We start from the raw sequence: 16,494 nt of genomic DNA, 5'->3' as shown, positions 1-16,494 counted from the left end.
AAACATAAGTATCGAACTAAAAAAACAATCCATCAAGTTTACATTTAAAACATAAGGAAATGTAAATAATATTTTGTCAAAAGTACTTATTACAATATAAACAGTATAATCTATGTTATATATTTATATTAATCTATATTATAATCTATATATTTATATTAAGCAGTATAATCTATGTATTTATATTTATATTTACCTTGCCTTTGTCGTCAAATGGTCTATATATATTTTTTTAAATTTATATTTATTAAATGGTTCGGTTAACCGTTAATCGCGGTTTTTGAACACTCTAACCCTAAATCGAAACCGGTACCTATCTATTTTTTTAACCATTAAGAAAACCACCGGTTCGGTTAACCACTTTTTTCGGTTCGTATTACCGGTTTTCGGTTCGATTACCGGTTTGACCGGGTTTTTTGCCCACCCCTAGTCAGCGCAAAGCACAGTGTCAGTACCCATTGGGGTAGATATGGGCTTATATTCTTCCATATCGAATTTCTTCAATATTTCTTTGGCGTACTTAGACTGACTAATGAAGATGCCATTCTTCCCTTACTTAATTTGAAGTCCAAGGAAGAAGTTGAGTTCGCCCATCATTGACATCTCGAACTCAGTTTGTATCTGTTTACTAAATTCCTTGCACATAGATTCATTAGTAGCACCAAAGATTATATCATCTACGTATATTTGTGCCAGTAGGGTATCTTTACCCTTTTTCTTAATGAATAAGGTTGTGTCAGCTTTACCTCTGACATAGTTCCTGGTCAGCAGGAAACTAGTCAACCTTTCGTACCAAGCACGTGGTGCTTGTTTCAGGCCGTACATCGCCTTTTTGAGTTTATAAACGTGGTTTGGAAATTTTAGATCTTCAAACCCTGGAGGCTGACTAACATATACCTCTTTGTTTATAACTCCATTAAGAAATGCACTCTTGACATCCATTTGGAATAGTTTAAAGTTCATGAAGCTAGCATATGCACATAAAATTCATATAGCCTCTAAGCTAGCTACGGGTGCAAAGGTCTCACCATAGTCAATGCCTTCTTGCTGACTGTAGCCCTGAGCTACGAGTCTGGCTTTGTTCATGACTATATTACCTTGTTCATTTAGCTTATTTCGAAAGACCTATTTAGTTCCTATGGTCTTTTGATTCCTAGGTTTTGGCATTAAATCTCATACCTCATTTCTCTTGAATTGATCAAGCTCTTCTTGCATCGCATTGATCCAGAATTCTTCGTGCTCAGCTTCGGTAAAGTTCTTTGGTTCATGAACTAAGACGAACGCAACATTACTGAGATATCTCCTGAGTTGATTTTTGGTCATCAGGTTGTTCTCAGCAGCATCAAGAATGGACTTTTCTGAGTGTCCTCTTGGAATCTTGATCTCTTTGGGTAATGTTGAGTTTTCAGGAGCAGGTGTTTCAACAATCTCTGCAGTTTTAGATTGGTCAGCAAAGGTAATTTCAGGTTCATTTTTACCTTTGGTCAGCCCGTGTGGTAATGACTCAGCGGCTCCAGTTTGGTGAGCGGAAGCTAAGCATGGGTCATCTTCGGCAGACTGATTTGACTTTCCTACAGGGCCAATTTCATCGAACTCAATATGTACGGACTCTTCTACGACCCGAGTTCGTTTATTGAACACCCTAAATGCTTTACTGTTAGTTGAGTACCCTAGAAAGATCGCTTCATCAGCTTTGGAGTCAAACTTGGCAAGGTTGTCTTTCGTATTGAGTATAAAACATTTACAACCAAAGGCACGAAAATATCCAATGTTGGGTTTTCGTCCTTTCCAAAGTTCGTAGGGTTTTTTCTTAAGTATAGGTCTAACTAAAGCCCTATTGAGTATATAGCATGCTGTGTTGACAACTTCACCCCAGAAATACTTTGGAAGCCTATTCTCACTCAACACTGTCCTAGCTATTTCAACTAAGGTTATGTTCTTCCTATCAACTACCCCATTTTGTTGAGGAGTTCTAGGAGCAGAAAAATTGTGGTCAATGCCGCTGACTTCACAGAATTCATCAAACTGTTGGTTTTTGAATTCTCTGTCATTATCACTTCAGATGTGAGCTAATTTTAAATCTTTGTCATTTTCAAGTTTTCTGATCAGTGTTGAGAACATCTCAAAAGCTTCATCCTTGCTACTCAGCAAGATGACCCAAGTATACCGAGAGAAATCATCTACAATGACCAAGGAAAATCTCTTACCGCCCATGCTGAGTGGCTGGACAGGTCCGAAAAGATCCAAGTGTAGTAATTCCAATGGACGCTTGGTTGAGACAATATTTTTACTTTGAAAAGAATTTTTGGTTTGTTTACCTTGCTGACAAGCATTGCATAATTGATCTTTCTCAAATCTAAGTTTGGGCAAACCCTCAACTAATTATTTTCTTGCTAATTTGGCAAGGAGGTCCCTGCTTATATGACCAAGTCTCCTATGCCATAGCCAGGAATTATCTTCCTTTGACACTAAGCATATATTTTTTGAAAACTTCTTTTCTAAACTCAGCATGAAGACATTGTCAACACGAGGGGCAGTTAAAATCAAATCATTTGCTTTTCCCTCGAGTATCCGACACTCAGTGGCATCAAATACAACCTTTCTACCGCTGTCACACAGCTGAGCCACGCTCAACAGGTTATATTTGAGACCCCTAACTAGGGAGACTGACTCAATAATAGGATTCCCTCCGATAGTACCTGATCCTACTATCTTACCCTTTTTGTTGTCTCCAAAACTTACATTTCCACCTCGTTTACGCACAAATGCGATGAACTGAGTTTCATCACCAGTCATATGCCTCGAGCATGCGCTGTTAATGTACCATAGCTTTGGCTTCTCCGTGCACCTCAGGCTCACCTGGAATTTAAACTATTCATCTTTAGGTACCTAATTCTTTTTGGGTCCTCGTTGGTTAGCATGAATAGGTGAAGCATCATATTTTATTTTGTGACGACATACATTTATGGCGTGGCCATTTTTACCACAATAGTAAAAAAAATTATCCTTTGAGGGTATTTCCTCTTTTGGTCAGCACGATGGTATTGAGCATACCAACGCACATTTATAGTGTGTCCTCTTTTTCCACAACATTCACACTGACTGTTCTGCTGAGTGTACTGTCTATGCTGATTAGTACCTTGATACTCAGCATTTGGATAGAACTTTTTCTTAGCCGATGTACTCAGCTGGTTGTGTATAGATGTGATGTCCTTTCTCAGCTTCTTAGAGTCTGATTGGACTTCCGAGACAAACCGATGCATGATTTTTAGATTTTCATCTTGCCTGGTGTTGTCTTGAAGCAGATGTCGGAGGTCACTCAGTTTGACCTCTTCAATCTCATCACATCGCCTGCTGAGTGCTCTTATTTTCTTATTACACTTCTTGGTCAGTGTATAGAGATCACTCAGGGCATTTACCATTTCATTTCTAAGCAGAAGAAGAGATGTTACCTCATTGGAGTGTTCCTCTTGGTCAGATCCATCTGAAAGGTCAGCTTGCTCAGATCGGCAGTGGTCAGCAGATTCGTCAGCCATGAAACATATGTTTGCTGACTCAGTGGCATCAGCTTCTGATGAGGTTGACTCATCACTATCGCTCTATGTTGCCACCATTGCTTTTCTGCTACCTTTCTTTTCTTTCTTCAGAGTGGGACAACTTGATTTAATGTGCATAGTTTGATGGCATTCAAAGCAAGTGATAGGCTTCGAGTTGTCCTTCTTGTATCTGCTGTCGTTGGACCCGGCTTTGTATTTATCACTTCTTCTGAATGGCCTTTTGCTGTTCTTGTCATTCTTTCTGAACAGCTTCTTCATCTTTCTGGTGAACATGGCCATCTCCTCATCATCTGATGAGTCAGCTTCTGTTGAGTCAGCTTTCATGACAAAAGATTTTTGCTTCTTGTCCTCTGACTTTTCTTTAGCTTCAAAATTCTTCATGGAGATCTCGTGGGTCAGCAGAGATCCTATAAGCTCATCGTATTTGTATGTGGTCAGGTCCTGAGCTTCTTCCACAGCTGTCTTCTTAGCTTCCCAGCTTTTGGGGAGACTTCTCAAGATTTTCTTCACCTGTTCTTCTTCTGTGAAGTTCTTGCCGAGTCTCTTAAGCTCATTGATGATGTTGGTGAACCTTGAGTTCATCTCAGAGATGTCTTCATTTTCATTCATCTCAAACAGCTCGTATAGTCTCATGTGTTGATTCACCTTAGACTCATTGACCTTGCTAGTACCTTCATAGGTCACCTCTAGCTTTTTCCATATTTCGTGTGCTGACTCACAACCTGAGATTTTGTTGTACTCTGCAGCATCTAAAGCACAGTGAAGCATATTGATAGCCGAAGTATTATTCTGTAATTTTTTAAGGTCATCTTCTGACCACTCAGTCTCACTTTTAACAACTTTCTCGTTGTTTACAATTTTGTAAGGAACAAACGGGCCTTGGACTATTGCAAGCATGCACTCATGTTTGTTGCCTGAATAAATTTTTTCATCCTGTTCTTCCAAAATGTATAATTTGACCCGAAGAACAAGGGAGCCCGACTAATAGATAATCCCTCAGGGAGTATCTGTGTTGTTTGATTTCCTGGAAGGAAACGAGTGCTGTTCTCAGCCATTTACAAGGATCAGCTCAAGATAGTTTTATCTTTGAGTAGTGAGCTACTGAGCTCTGATACCACTTGTTAGTCCCGCGTAATGTAATAGAATTAGTTCCAAGGGGGAGTTAGGAACTAATGTAACTTTTTTGCTTAATTATGCTGAATTAATTTAATTCTTTAAATAACTTCACTCAGTTTTGATCAGCAAGGCTGAGTGTGATGTAAGATAGCTTTAGTCAAAGGCTGACTAGAATTGTTTCACTTGTGAGTTGAAAAATAACACTTAAGGTCAGCTTCCAACTCAGCACTTTGATTACTCAGCGTCGGCTTATACAGATTATATACTGAGTAATTTAAGCAAGCAACACATACATATATATATCAAGAGAAGGGTTAGAGATTACTCAGTAGTCTTATCCTGGTTCGGCCTCACTGCCTACGTCCAGTCCCTAGAGTCCTTCCGGGCTTTATCAATCCACTACTGAGCTTTTTAAAGGTAGAGCACAAACCGTTTACAAAGCAATTGAGTATGCAAGAGTATCGTCCTCTATTCGTCTACTCAACCCCACTGAGCGCTATGACCGAACACTCTGATTTTCTCTACCACTGAGTACTAAAACCGAGTACTCAGCTTCACTCTCTCAACCTTTACAATTGATACAAATTTGTTCTTTCTAGATGAAGAACACTTTAGATGAATACAAATTCACTCTAGACTTTTACATAGAGATTGGATTTGGGTGTAAGAACTTGCTTTTTCTATTTAGACAGTTTCTCTTTTGGATTTTCACTCTTGTGAAGATTTGCTTTTCTGTCTGTGCTTTCTTGTGTTTCGGCAAAGGATCCAAGTAATGAACTTGTCCTTTTATAGCAATTTCTGAAGCTCCAATGATTTGAATTCGGACTTATCCGTTGAATTCAAACGGTCTTCTTTCGTCATTGATAGGTCAGCGTTCAGTAATTGCAGGCCAATCCTGTCGTCTGAATTTAGCAGGCGCCAGGCTTGCCAGTTTCGTCTTCTAGCGCCATGTTTGTCTTCTTGCTAAACGCCAGTTGATCCATGCGTCTCGAAAAGGTCTCTGGGCGTAATTCTGAGGCTTCTGAATTGATGCAGACCTTTGTCGGGCCTTGTCTTTTAGTCAACGGATCATTGGTGCTGTCCTGACGAACACTCAGCTTGACTTAATCGACGTTGCCTTTAAGATCTCTTTTGACGTGGCTGAGTAGCATTCTACTCAGCGTCTTTGGTCAGCTTTGTCTTCAAGCATTTGTTCTGAAGAAGACTTTTCTTCTGTGATGCTGAGTTGTGTTCTACTCAGCTTTTGCGGCTCATGCTGACTTCATTCTGTCTTACTTTTTATTTCTGTTCTCATTTATTAATATACTCAACATTGAACAAACACATTAGTACAATTAAATCAAAGCACTTAAATTTAATTGTCTTAATCATGGGATTAACTTAAATAATTTTGTCAAATCAAAATCATGTGGAAAGGTGTTTCAATAATAGGCTCCTATTCAATACCGATAGATGGATGTTTCTCACGGTACAGAACAAGATTGCCACAATAAACTCCTAATAAATCACTTCATTATACATAGACTCTTATTCACCACCGATGAATGGATGTCTCACAATACATAGGCTACTATTCACCATAGGGATGGATGTATCCCACGGTGTAAGCTCTTATTCACGACCGATGGTTGGAAGTCCAGGCGTTTTTGAATGGATGTCTCTCATGGCACCCTAACACGTCGGCTTCCAGAAATGAATATTATGTATTCAACCACCTTCAGAAAAATTTAATCGTGTTAGTCAGAAAAAAGAAAGATTTGGCTTCGCGAAACGATGATTCGCTAAGTATGCGAACATAAATGTGCAAGGAAGATGGTGATTTTACTTAGCGAAACAATAATTTCGCTATGTCCGCGAGGAGGAATGTGACGCTCTGACTTCGCGAAACGATGATTTCACGGAGTCCGCGAGAGAAATTTATCGAATTACCTCGCAAACTTCGCGTAATCATCGTTTCGTGAAGTGAAATCGATAAATTTCTCCCCACAGACTTCGCGAAAACTGCATATGCTAAGTGGATTTATGGGGAAAACGCAGAAAAAACACTATATACTTACATTTTTCGACGAACCCAATATGATAAACTGGGAAAAACGATGAAAATAACGTAGAATCACCATTTCTTCGAACGAGCAGGAAATGGAAGATGAAGAACCATGACTTTGTTTTCTAGGATTAGGAAGTTGCAGAATCAAGAGATGGAGAGAGGAAGAAGAGAAATACATTGTGATTTGGAGAAATGGTGCAGATTTCGTGCAATTTAAAGGAAGATAGGAAGATTAAAAGTCTTGGAATCATTAATGGATGAGCTGCCACCATTTCGCACAACTAAAGAGAAGAGGGGAGAGACCGTTCACGTTTGGGAAAGTGGGAAGGTTAGGAGTATTATGGGAAAGTCACATAAAATCAGTCTAGATATGTAGTAGATTGAGTAAATTGGTTAAATATGTAAATGAGCCTCCTCCCATTTGACCATTTTTATAATTTTCCAAAAAAAAAAAAATCCTCTAACCCTGAGTTTTCCTATTGGATTACTGCCAAAACACTCAACTTGAAGTGTTAGAATTAAAGCTATATTTATAAAAGTCATATTTACCATTTATCATAAAACAATCCTTACCATTAACCTCAAAATAAATACAAATATTTGCTTACCCTCACCTTATTAACCTTCAAAACAAATAGATTGTTAGTTTATTGGTTTTGTTTTTTTATTTAGTTTAGTATATTTTTTTACTGCTTGTTGCTTTTCAATTTCAAGTATAATATAAGAAATATTCGGTAAAGATTACGAGCCGAGGTAATCACTCGATATGCCTAAACTGATATCTCCTCGACAAGAAAAATTAACATTAGGTCTAACAATTTAACCTATAATAACAAAAAAAAATGCATTATTTGGTTGATTTTTTTTTATTATTTGACAAATTAATAAATTTTTGGTGATTATAAATCAGAAATTGTAAAAATAAAATAAAATAAAATAAAAGAAAGAAAAATGGAGAAATTGTTGCTTACAGGCTGGTAGTAAACCTTTCTTCTCATACTTTCAAACACCAACCAAACAGCTGCAACTATATCTCCTTTCAGGGGGAACAAACCAAACAAACAAATCCTTCTCTCGGCGCTGCAATTCCATCTCATTAGCTACAAACTTCACCGATTCATTGAATCCAAGCTCTACCAAAGTCTATCAAGATGAGCGTGATCGACATTCTAACAAGAGTTGAATCGATCTGCCAGAAGTACGACAGATACGACATTGACAAGCAGAAGGATCTCAATTTCTCCGGCGACGATGCCTTCACTCGCCTCTACGCCGTCGTTGATGCCGATATTGAAGCCGTTCTTCAGGTCATCTCTCACTCTTTCTCTCTTTTTGCTTATTCAGTCTCCATTAATTGCTGGTAGAACAGAGAGAGAACGATTTTACGAAATTCGAATCTGCTGTGTTGTTTGTGAAATGCGGGTGGATTCAAGTCAATTGAGTGTAGAACTTGATGTGGACTTAGTTAAGTGGAGTTTAACTAGAAATCATGGCTGTTTTATTTAATATTTTAGTACGGTGATTTGTTTGAGTAATGCGAAGTACAGAAAGCGGAACTTGCTTCGAGAGAGAAAAATAAGGCATCTGCGGTTGCTTTGAACGCGGAGATTCGTCGAACGAAGGCGAGATTGCAGGAGGAGGTTCCTAAGTTGCAGAAATTGGCTGTCAAAAAGGTTGGTGTTCTTCTCTTTTCATGATCCTAGAATTAATTATTTTTATAGAGGAATGCAGAAAATTAGACTATCAGGAATGCATTCGAGAATTATTCAGACTGGATCGATGCAGTTTGTGTAAATTGATATATATGTATGGATCAGAATAGTTAATAGTGCTGGTGGAATGTTTGCTCTTAGTCTTCATATATCATCCAGATCGAGTATCGCTTTGCTATTGACAACTATATTGGGTACTCTTTGGAGATTTATGTGGCAAAGGAAATAGGATATGCTGGTTGTGCCTGTCCATTGCTTAGATGAAGCTTAGATGCATTGCCCTCTACCTTCTACACTCTTGAGTGACATAAAGTTTACAATCCATTGTCAGGTTAAAGGGCTCTCAACAGAAGAGCTTACTGTTCGCAATGATTTAGTCCTTGCATTACCAAATAGGATTCAAGCTATACCTGATGGAACTGCAGCTGCTCCAAAATCAAATAACGGTTGGGGGACATCAGGGCCCCGTGCTGAAATAAAATTTGATTCAGGTGACTTCTCAGTTTTGTAATTATGCCTATATTCACTTTTTCATGTGATATGATATTGGGGAAGATCCAGAATGTTTTTGAACTGCATGTTTCATAAGTTACCATAACTGTTTATACTTGCTGCTCCTATGTTTTTGAATATTTTAAGGGTGATGGTCAGTAATTTATCATTTTATTTTACTTTCATTTATTTTTTGGTCCTCAGATGGCGTTTTTGATAGTGAATACTTTCAAGGAACTGAGACTTCAAATCAATTCAGGCAGGAGTATGAAATGCGTAGAGTCAAGCAGGCAAATAACATCTTGCAGTTTGTTTTGCCTCATTTTTTGACCATTTGGAAGCTCTTTGACTGTTTGTCTAAGTTGTCAAAAGTACAGTACATGGTTCCCTAACTGTATATTTTGATATTGCTACAGGATCAAGGTTTGGATATGATTTCAGATGGTTTGGACACTCTGAAAAACATGGCTCACGACATGAATGAGGTACTTCATTGTCCTCAAATTCCTCGGTCTTAGCAGTTTTCTTTTCTGTGGCCATATGCATCTGTAATTATGATTGTGGTTGGAGATGCATGAGATAATAATTGGGCTGTGAGTTTTCCCTCCCTTGTATAATCTTATGACTTTGTTTTCTTCAGGAGTTGGATAGGCAAGTTCCTTTAGTGGACGAAATCGAGACAAAGGTGAGAAGCTAAGCCATCGCCTTATACTTCTTTCATTTGTCTTCTGACATCTGGATTTTATATGCATTATAACTTTTTGCGACCTCCTCACAGGTGGACAAAGCATCATCTGACCTTAGAAATACTAATGTGAGACTCAAGGACACCGTTACCCAGGTGATCGAGTAGAATATTTAGAAGTTTACTTACCATTCATTTCAGCTAGATCTAACAATTATATAGTTATTAACTATTTACACTTTATTCCAGTTGAGATCTAGCCGAAATTTCTGCGTCGATATTATTTTGCTGTGCATAATTCTGGGGATTGCTGCCTATTTGTACAAGTAAGTTTCAATTGCTCTCGTGAATGACTAAAAGATTTTCTTCTTATTGTTCATTTATGCTAGTTTGCATTTAAGTTTTGGTAAATTTTCTTTTCATTTGTTCTATAATCTCATCATGAATATCAGGTCAAAAGAAACTTTGCACAATGCTAAATGTTTACATATAAAGCTAGCTGGAACAAACTTATAAGTCCATAATGCACTTGCTCATATGGCTATCTTATGCATTATTTATGCTATTCAAATTCTTCCCTTTTGTGCATTAATCGCGAACTTATAGATTCTTAATTTTAATGTTTTAAGCATGGGTATGTCCGTATATGTTGAAAATTGGACAGGAGTAATAATACAAGAACAGAAAGAATTTTTTGGTGGCACTTAATATTGTTGTTGCTCTCTGACTGTATTTATTAGCAGGCCTGTTTATAGGTCTAGGTACCCGCCCCCACCCGTGTTCAAAGACTGTGGTAAACAGGGGAGCAGGACATTATGCCCGGTCCGGCCTGCCCTGCATATGCTCGCGTTTTTTTTGTGTTCGGCTTGGAATTTATAAAATCGGGTGGCCCAGCCCAGCCCAGCCCAGCCCGGCATATTAATATTTTATATATATATACATTTAAATTTTTTTTAAATGACATATGAAGGGGGCTTGTTTGGGTTGGCTCTTGGTTTGATTTTCAAGCTCAAGCCTGGCTCGAGCCTAGGTAAATGATAGTGAGCTAGGTTGGACTTAGGTTAAGTGTTTTTAGATGTAAGCCCGTGAGGCCGGCTCATGAACAAGTCTTTTATTAGTTTAATAAAGTAGAGGGGACCCTTAAACTATGGATGAAATCTTGTATTCTCATTTGCTTAAATGTGAGAGATTTTCCAAGTCTAGGAAGAAATGAAAATAACTACAGATGTGTTTTAAAATTCATATGCAAATTAAATCTTTTTCCAAGTTGATTTCAGCTTTCAGTTAATGGACACCAAATTTCTTTTACTATCATATTTTCTAGGACTGTCAATTTCTGACATGAAAACATGATTTGTAGAGACAAGCCGTTTGGACACATCATCATTTTTGTTGCATTTATATGATATATAAATTACATATCACGATTATGACACGATAACTCGTTTTGACACTCCTACTATCTTCTCATTTGTTTTTGTTTCCTATTGGGAAATTATTACTCTTACAAAACATATTTGGTTTGCAGTGTACTGAAGTAATGATGCTCAAAATCAATTTGTTACTCGTACCTTCTTTCTTGGTGTTACGAGGTTGGTTTTTCTTGCATAATTTGAGAACTTTTTGATGCCTGTGTTTATATTTGATTCATTCTTATGCTTCATTTTATGTAAAGATCTAAGAAAACACTTATTGTTTTCAGCATTTGATCGGTGCAGAATATTAGGTTTTTTTTATTTTTTTTTTAGTTCAGTCTGGTGCCTAGAAAATACTTTGACTTCTGAAGTTAATTGCATTTTGCTGCATATCATTATTTGTTTGTTAATCTTATACAAATTACAAGTGATCTAGAATGATCTGTTAACTATATATTTATTAAATTTGTATAATCGGTTGCTCTGTTGATTTCCGTAAAAAAGAAGGTGATTTAAGCTGTTGAAATTCATGAGGTAAGCTGAATTATCAAGATAAATTCACAAAAGTATACCTTCTTTTCTTTAAACAAATAATATCCATAACAAAAATTATACACATCTGTGATGTCTTTTATTAAATATTCGTTTGAAAAATGTGTGACATTTGTGTAGAAAGCCCTTTATTTAATCAATTTGATTGGTTTTGGACCCGGAAGAAAATGTCCTTGTAGTTGGGCCATACCCCACTGAATCATGGGTTCGAAATTTGATCAAAAGAAGCCCATTTATACACAAATACATGCTACCATAATGGGAAATTTACACAGAAATTCACATTTGAAAAATTATTTACAACTATGTTATGTTAAGTAATGATTTTGAATTATGTCAAATTAGTAAAATTAGCATTTTTAATATATTTTATAGATTAAAATTTATAAATTAGGTGTCTAGGATATATTTTCTAGGATTTAGGATTTATGAATTGTGGTCTAGAATTTTTAAATTATGGTGTAAAATCACAATAAATAAAATAATGACATATTAAGAATTAAATTTAGTGATATGACTTAGTTGTAATTTTGTACTTAATTATGATAATAATGTATTTGACCCCATCATAATTAAGTATAAGTCATATCACCAAACTTAATTCTTAATATTTTATTATTTTCTATATATTATGATTTTATTTTATACTATAATTTAAAATTTCTAGATTCCAATTCATAAATTATAAATGCTAGAAAATATATTTTAGACTCCTAATTTATAAATTCTAATTCTTAAAATATATTAAAAATACTGATTTTATTAGTTTGACATAATTCAAAATCATCACTTGACATAGTTGTAGATAGTTTTTAAAAAGTGAATTTCTGTGTAATTTTCCCTTAGAATTACTATTATTCCTTTTAGCACATTGTTGGTTCAATTATTGCTGTTTTTGTTTTTGTTAGTCGGTAAATATTAATGGATTTTTTCATAAAATAGCTATTAAAAAATAGAGCTTTTTACATGAATATCGTAATTGACTATAAAATTATAACTAAATCATATTATCAAACTTAATTCTCAATATGTCATTTTTCTCTATATATAATAAATAAAATATTTACACTTAATTTAAAAATTTTAAACCCGAATTCATAAATCTTAAAATTTAGACAATATATCCTAAACCTCTAATTTATAAACTTTAATTTTTAAAAATAATAATTTTATTAATTTGACATAATTAAAATCTATGATTTGATATAATTGTAGATAGTTTTTCAAAAGTGAATTTCTATGTAAATTTCCCCAAAAAATATTGATTAATTGTAATCAATATGTAGTTTTTGGAGTAAAAAAAAAAAAAAAAAAAAAAAAAAAGCAGAAGTGCACTTAAAGAACTAAATTAGCATAGTTTAATTGGTATACCTATAATTTCATAAGTGGGAGATTGTGAATACAATATCCATCCTCTTAAAGAAAAAGAAAAAAAAAAAAAGCTATGAAAAAAGTGCATTTTGAGATAATTTATTTTCCTTTAAACAACATACTATTATTATATTTTATAAGCTCAATGACAGTTATTTCGATTAATTTTCTGCTCCATCATCCAATGGTGAAAATCACACCAAGTAACGGTACTTTGTAAAAAACAAAATAACCATAGCGGGCACCTTTTTCTTTATTAATTATCAAAAGTTATATCCTTTAATAATATTTCATAAATTAACTTGTTTACCCTTCATTTTAAATACAATTATTTTAATTCATAGAAAGATAAATTAGTAAATTTAACATTATCTTTCATTCTTTAATTTGTTATTATTATCTCTGACACACCCTCTCACGTGAATGTTTCTTGGGTTTGAACAAGACTATATTACCATGTGTTGCTAGAATTCAAGCTTTCATCCACTTCATCTAAGAGGCTTTGATACCATATCAAGAAATTAATTAAACTGATAGTTAAAGCTTAATAATATATTTTATTATTATTATATCTGACACACATCTTCACGTGAATATCCATTGGGCTCCAATCGTGTATAACACAAGCCTATCGTGTCAGGTGTTGAAATTTAAACAATAAATGAGTTGCCAAAATTCGAACTCTCGCTCACTTGGTTTAAGAGGCTTTGATACTATGTCAAGAAATTAATTGAACTAAAAGTTTATACTGATAGTTAAGGCCTAGAATAACTTTTATTATTATCTCTAACATATATGTTAGAAATTCACTTTACTGATATAGTTTAATCATCCTCTTCTCGTTTTTTTATGTGAGATCAAATTTATTTATACTCTTATCACCATTCTTTAAGATCATATATTAATGGGAAAATTACATAGACATTCATCTTTTAATAACTATTTATAATTATGTCAAATCATAATTTTAGGTTATGTCAAACTAGTAAAATCGGTACTTTTAATATATTTTAAGGATTAGAATTTATAAATTAGAAGTCTAGAATATATGTTCTAGGGTTTATAATTTGTGAATTGGAGTCTAGAATTTTTAAACTATGATATAAAATCATAATATATAAAAAATAATGACATATTAAGAATTAAATTTGGTGATATGATTTAATTATAATTTTGTACTTAATTATGATATTCATGTATTTGACCCATTAATAATTAATTGGGTCTTATCATCATTCTTTAAGGGTTTTTACAAGAAATTCATAAATATAATAATATTTATTATTTAATTAATATTGATAATTTAATTAGTATAATATCAAAAGTATGAATCTTTATTTTTTAAAATTTGAATTTCTCTGTAAATTCCCCTTCTTTAAGATCGTATATTAATTGGGCCTTTCGCCCTGATATCACTCCTTGTAAGCGAGGTGGCTATACTTAATGAGCCACCCACATAGCCCACATACACGTACATTGTGTCTAGATTCGACACATAACATGTGTCTACATATATCTATGCTTAATAAGTGGTTTAATACATTTGTTGCTTTCTATACCAGACCTAAAAATTTAGGAGGTCCATGAATTGGGATCCTAATGCATATAGATACAAATGGTCTAATGAGAGCAAGAATTTCCAGGATTCGCATCATTATGCTCGATAAAAGGAATGAGGGAAGCTCCAATAGAAAAATATTGGAAGGGAAAAATACTTCGAAGATGGACCTGTTCCCATGCAATAGTCAGGAATTCTTGACGATATCGAGCTGGCGCAACCTGTTCTTCCTGAACACCTCGATTCAGCGCCAAGGGCTGCTTTAATGGTAGTCTTTACATTTTCCCTTTCACTCGTAGTATGGGGAAGAAGTGGACTCTAGCCTGGAGTTCCGCCTGAGGAAGCTGGAGCTGCGATACGGGCCTTTTCCACATAAAAAGGGAATCTTTTGTTACAATAGAAGCAGAAGTGATGTAGATTATTCAAGAATCGCTCGATTAGCGCGTAAATTTTACTTTTTTCTAAAATTTTGATGTGAAATTCACAAAAGAATCCTCGGAATAAGCCTATTCTTCCTCCTATACTAGCTACGAGCAAATAGAAGAGGCGGAAACAGAGGAAGCGGTCAGATTTATCCCGACGCGACATGAATTAGGAGTTAATGAATTGCATTCAATAAATCTATATCGTTATAACTTCAAAACTTTAACTATTCTATGAACTTTCATAATTATTTATCTATTTCGTATTTTTTTTTTTTTTGACACTTGGTGAGCACTTTAACACAGAGAGCGTGTCTCCTATTTGCTGTATACAACAAATTCTACTAAGGGTTAATTAGATAAAAATACAGTCATTTATTTTTGTTTTTAAAGTTTAGACATTTGAAATTTTGAGCTTAGTACTTATAACAACAGATGTAGATGTATTGGGCCTTAATAAATCTTAGAGGTGTGAAACTACATCCAATTTTTCATCCATAAATAAGAATTTAAAAAATAAATTATCTATTAAACAGAACAATCTTAAAGAACTTTCTCTATGACTACCATTGAAAATTATCTGAATTTAACCTTTAACTTTGGTAAGATTACCAAATTGAATAGATTAATAATTTTAATTGATTTTCAATTTGAAAGTTTAGAATTAAATTAGTACCAAAATGACATTTTTTAGTACCAAAATGACAAGTTTTAGTATGTACTTCGTGATTTTTTTTTAAACTTGTATCAATTTTATTTGATTTATTTAAATTTATCAAATCTATATATAATATAAAACAGTAACGATGGAGCTGAGGTGTCACTCCCTCCTTTTTTACTGATAAAAAATATAATATAAAATATAATATATTAACTTGAGTTATATTATTATATTTATTTATAAAAAGATTATTTTATCTGTACTATATCTAAGAGTTCTACAGAATTTAAATTAATCCCTAAAATCTCTCAAATTCTCTGCATATCTATATCTAAAAGTTCTACATAATTTAAATTAATCCCTAAAATCTCTCTAATTTTCTGTATATCTATATCTAAAAGTTCTGCATAATTTAAATTAATCCCTAAAATCCCTCTAATTCTCTGCATATCTATTTTCTATATATAATATAAAACAGTAACGATGGAGCTGAGGTGTCACTTCCTCCTTTTTTACTAATAAAAAATATAATAAAAAATATAATATATTAACTTTAGTTATATTATTATATTTATTTATAAAAAGATTATTTTATCCGTACTATATCTAAGAGTTCTACAGAATTTAAATTAATCTCTAAAATATCTCTAATTCTCTGCATATCTATATCTAAAAGTTCTACATAATTTAAATTAGTCCCTAAAATCTCTCTATTTCTTTGCATATCTATATATAATGTAAAACAGTAACGATGGAGCTGAGGTGTCACTTCCTCCTTTTTTATATCATTAACTGTAATTATTAATTATATTTTTGTTAAGATTTATATATTAAGATGAATCCGTGCATCGCACGGGTATAAAACTAGTTTATGATTAAAATGCAATATCTTACCGAATTATCAAA

General features: G+C 34.0%; 1 protein-coding gene across 2 annotated transcripts; it reads left to right on the top strand.

Annotated features, from left to right (window-relative positions):
• The first annotated feature begins 7,685 nt into the window (after positions 1–7,685).
• LOC136209834 (syntaxin-71) lies at positions 7,686–15,067 on the top strand. 2 transcript variants are annotated; one of them, XR_010677688.1, is made up of 10 exons: positions 7,686–8,027; positions 8,268–8,393; positions 8,764–8,923; positions 9,129–9,214; positions 9,341–9,409; positions 9,565–9,609; positions 9,703–9,765; positions 9,859–9,935; positions 11,138–11,201; positions 14,591–15,067. XR_010677688.1 is itself a non-coding variant. In XM_066001433.1 (9 exons), exons 1-9 carry the CDS (start codon positions 7,872–7,874, stop codon positions 11,148–11,150), a joined length of 795 nt encoding a protein of 264 aa, XP_065857505.1. In that variant the 5' UTR covers positions 7,687–7,871; the 3' UTR covers positions 11,151–11,480. The 2 variants fall into 2 exon arrangements, 1 of the variants encoding a protein (XP_065857505.1); XM_066001433.1 differs by lacking the exon at positions 14,591–15,067 and having other exon boundaries at positions 7,687–8,027; positions 11,138–11,480.
• Positions 15,068–16,494: the final 1,427 nt, after the last annotated feature.

The sequence above is a fragment of the Euphorbia lathyris genome, chromosome 10, assembly GCF_963576675.1.
Source record: "Euphorbia lathyris chromosome 10, ddEupLath1.1, whole genome shotgun sequence".
NCBI lineage: Eukaryota > Viridiplantae > Streptophyta > Magnoliopsida > Malpighiales > Euphorbiaceae > Euphorbia > Euphorbia lathyris.
This window is presented reverse-complemented; position numbering and strand designations above follow the sequence as displayed.

What these genes read in the sequence shown, in the direction of transcription:
- LOC136209834 (XM_066001433.1), top strand. Translation starts at nt 7,872, where the DNA reads ATGAGCGTGATCGACATTCTAACAAGAGTTGAATCGATCTGCCAGAAG. An exon ending in AGAAATTGGCTGTCAAAAAG is followed by an intron (nt 8,394 to 8,763) that starts GTTGGTGTTCTT and finishes ATCCATTGTCAG; the next exon opens with GTTAAAGGGCTCTCAACAGA. An exon ending in TGGCTCACGACATGAATGAG is followed by an intron (nt 9,410 to 9,564) that starts GTACTTCATTGT and finishes TGTTTTCTTCAG; the next exon opens with GAGTTGGATAGGCAAGTTCC.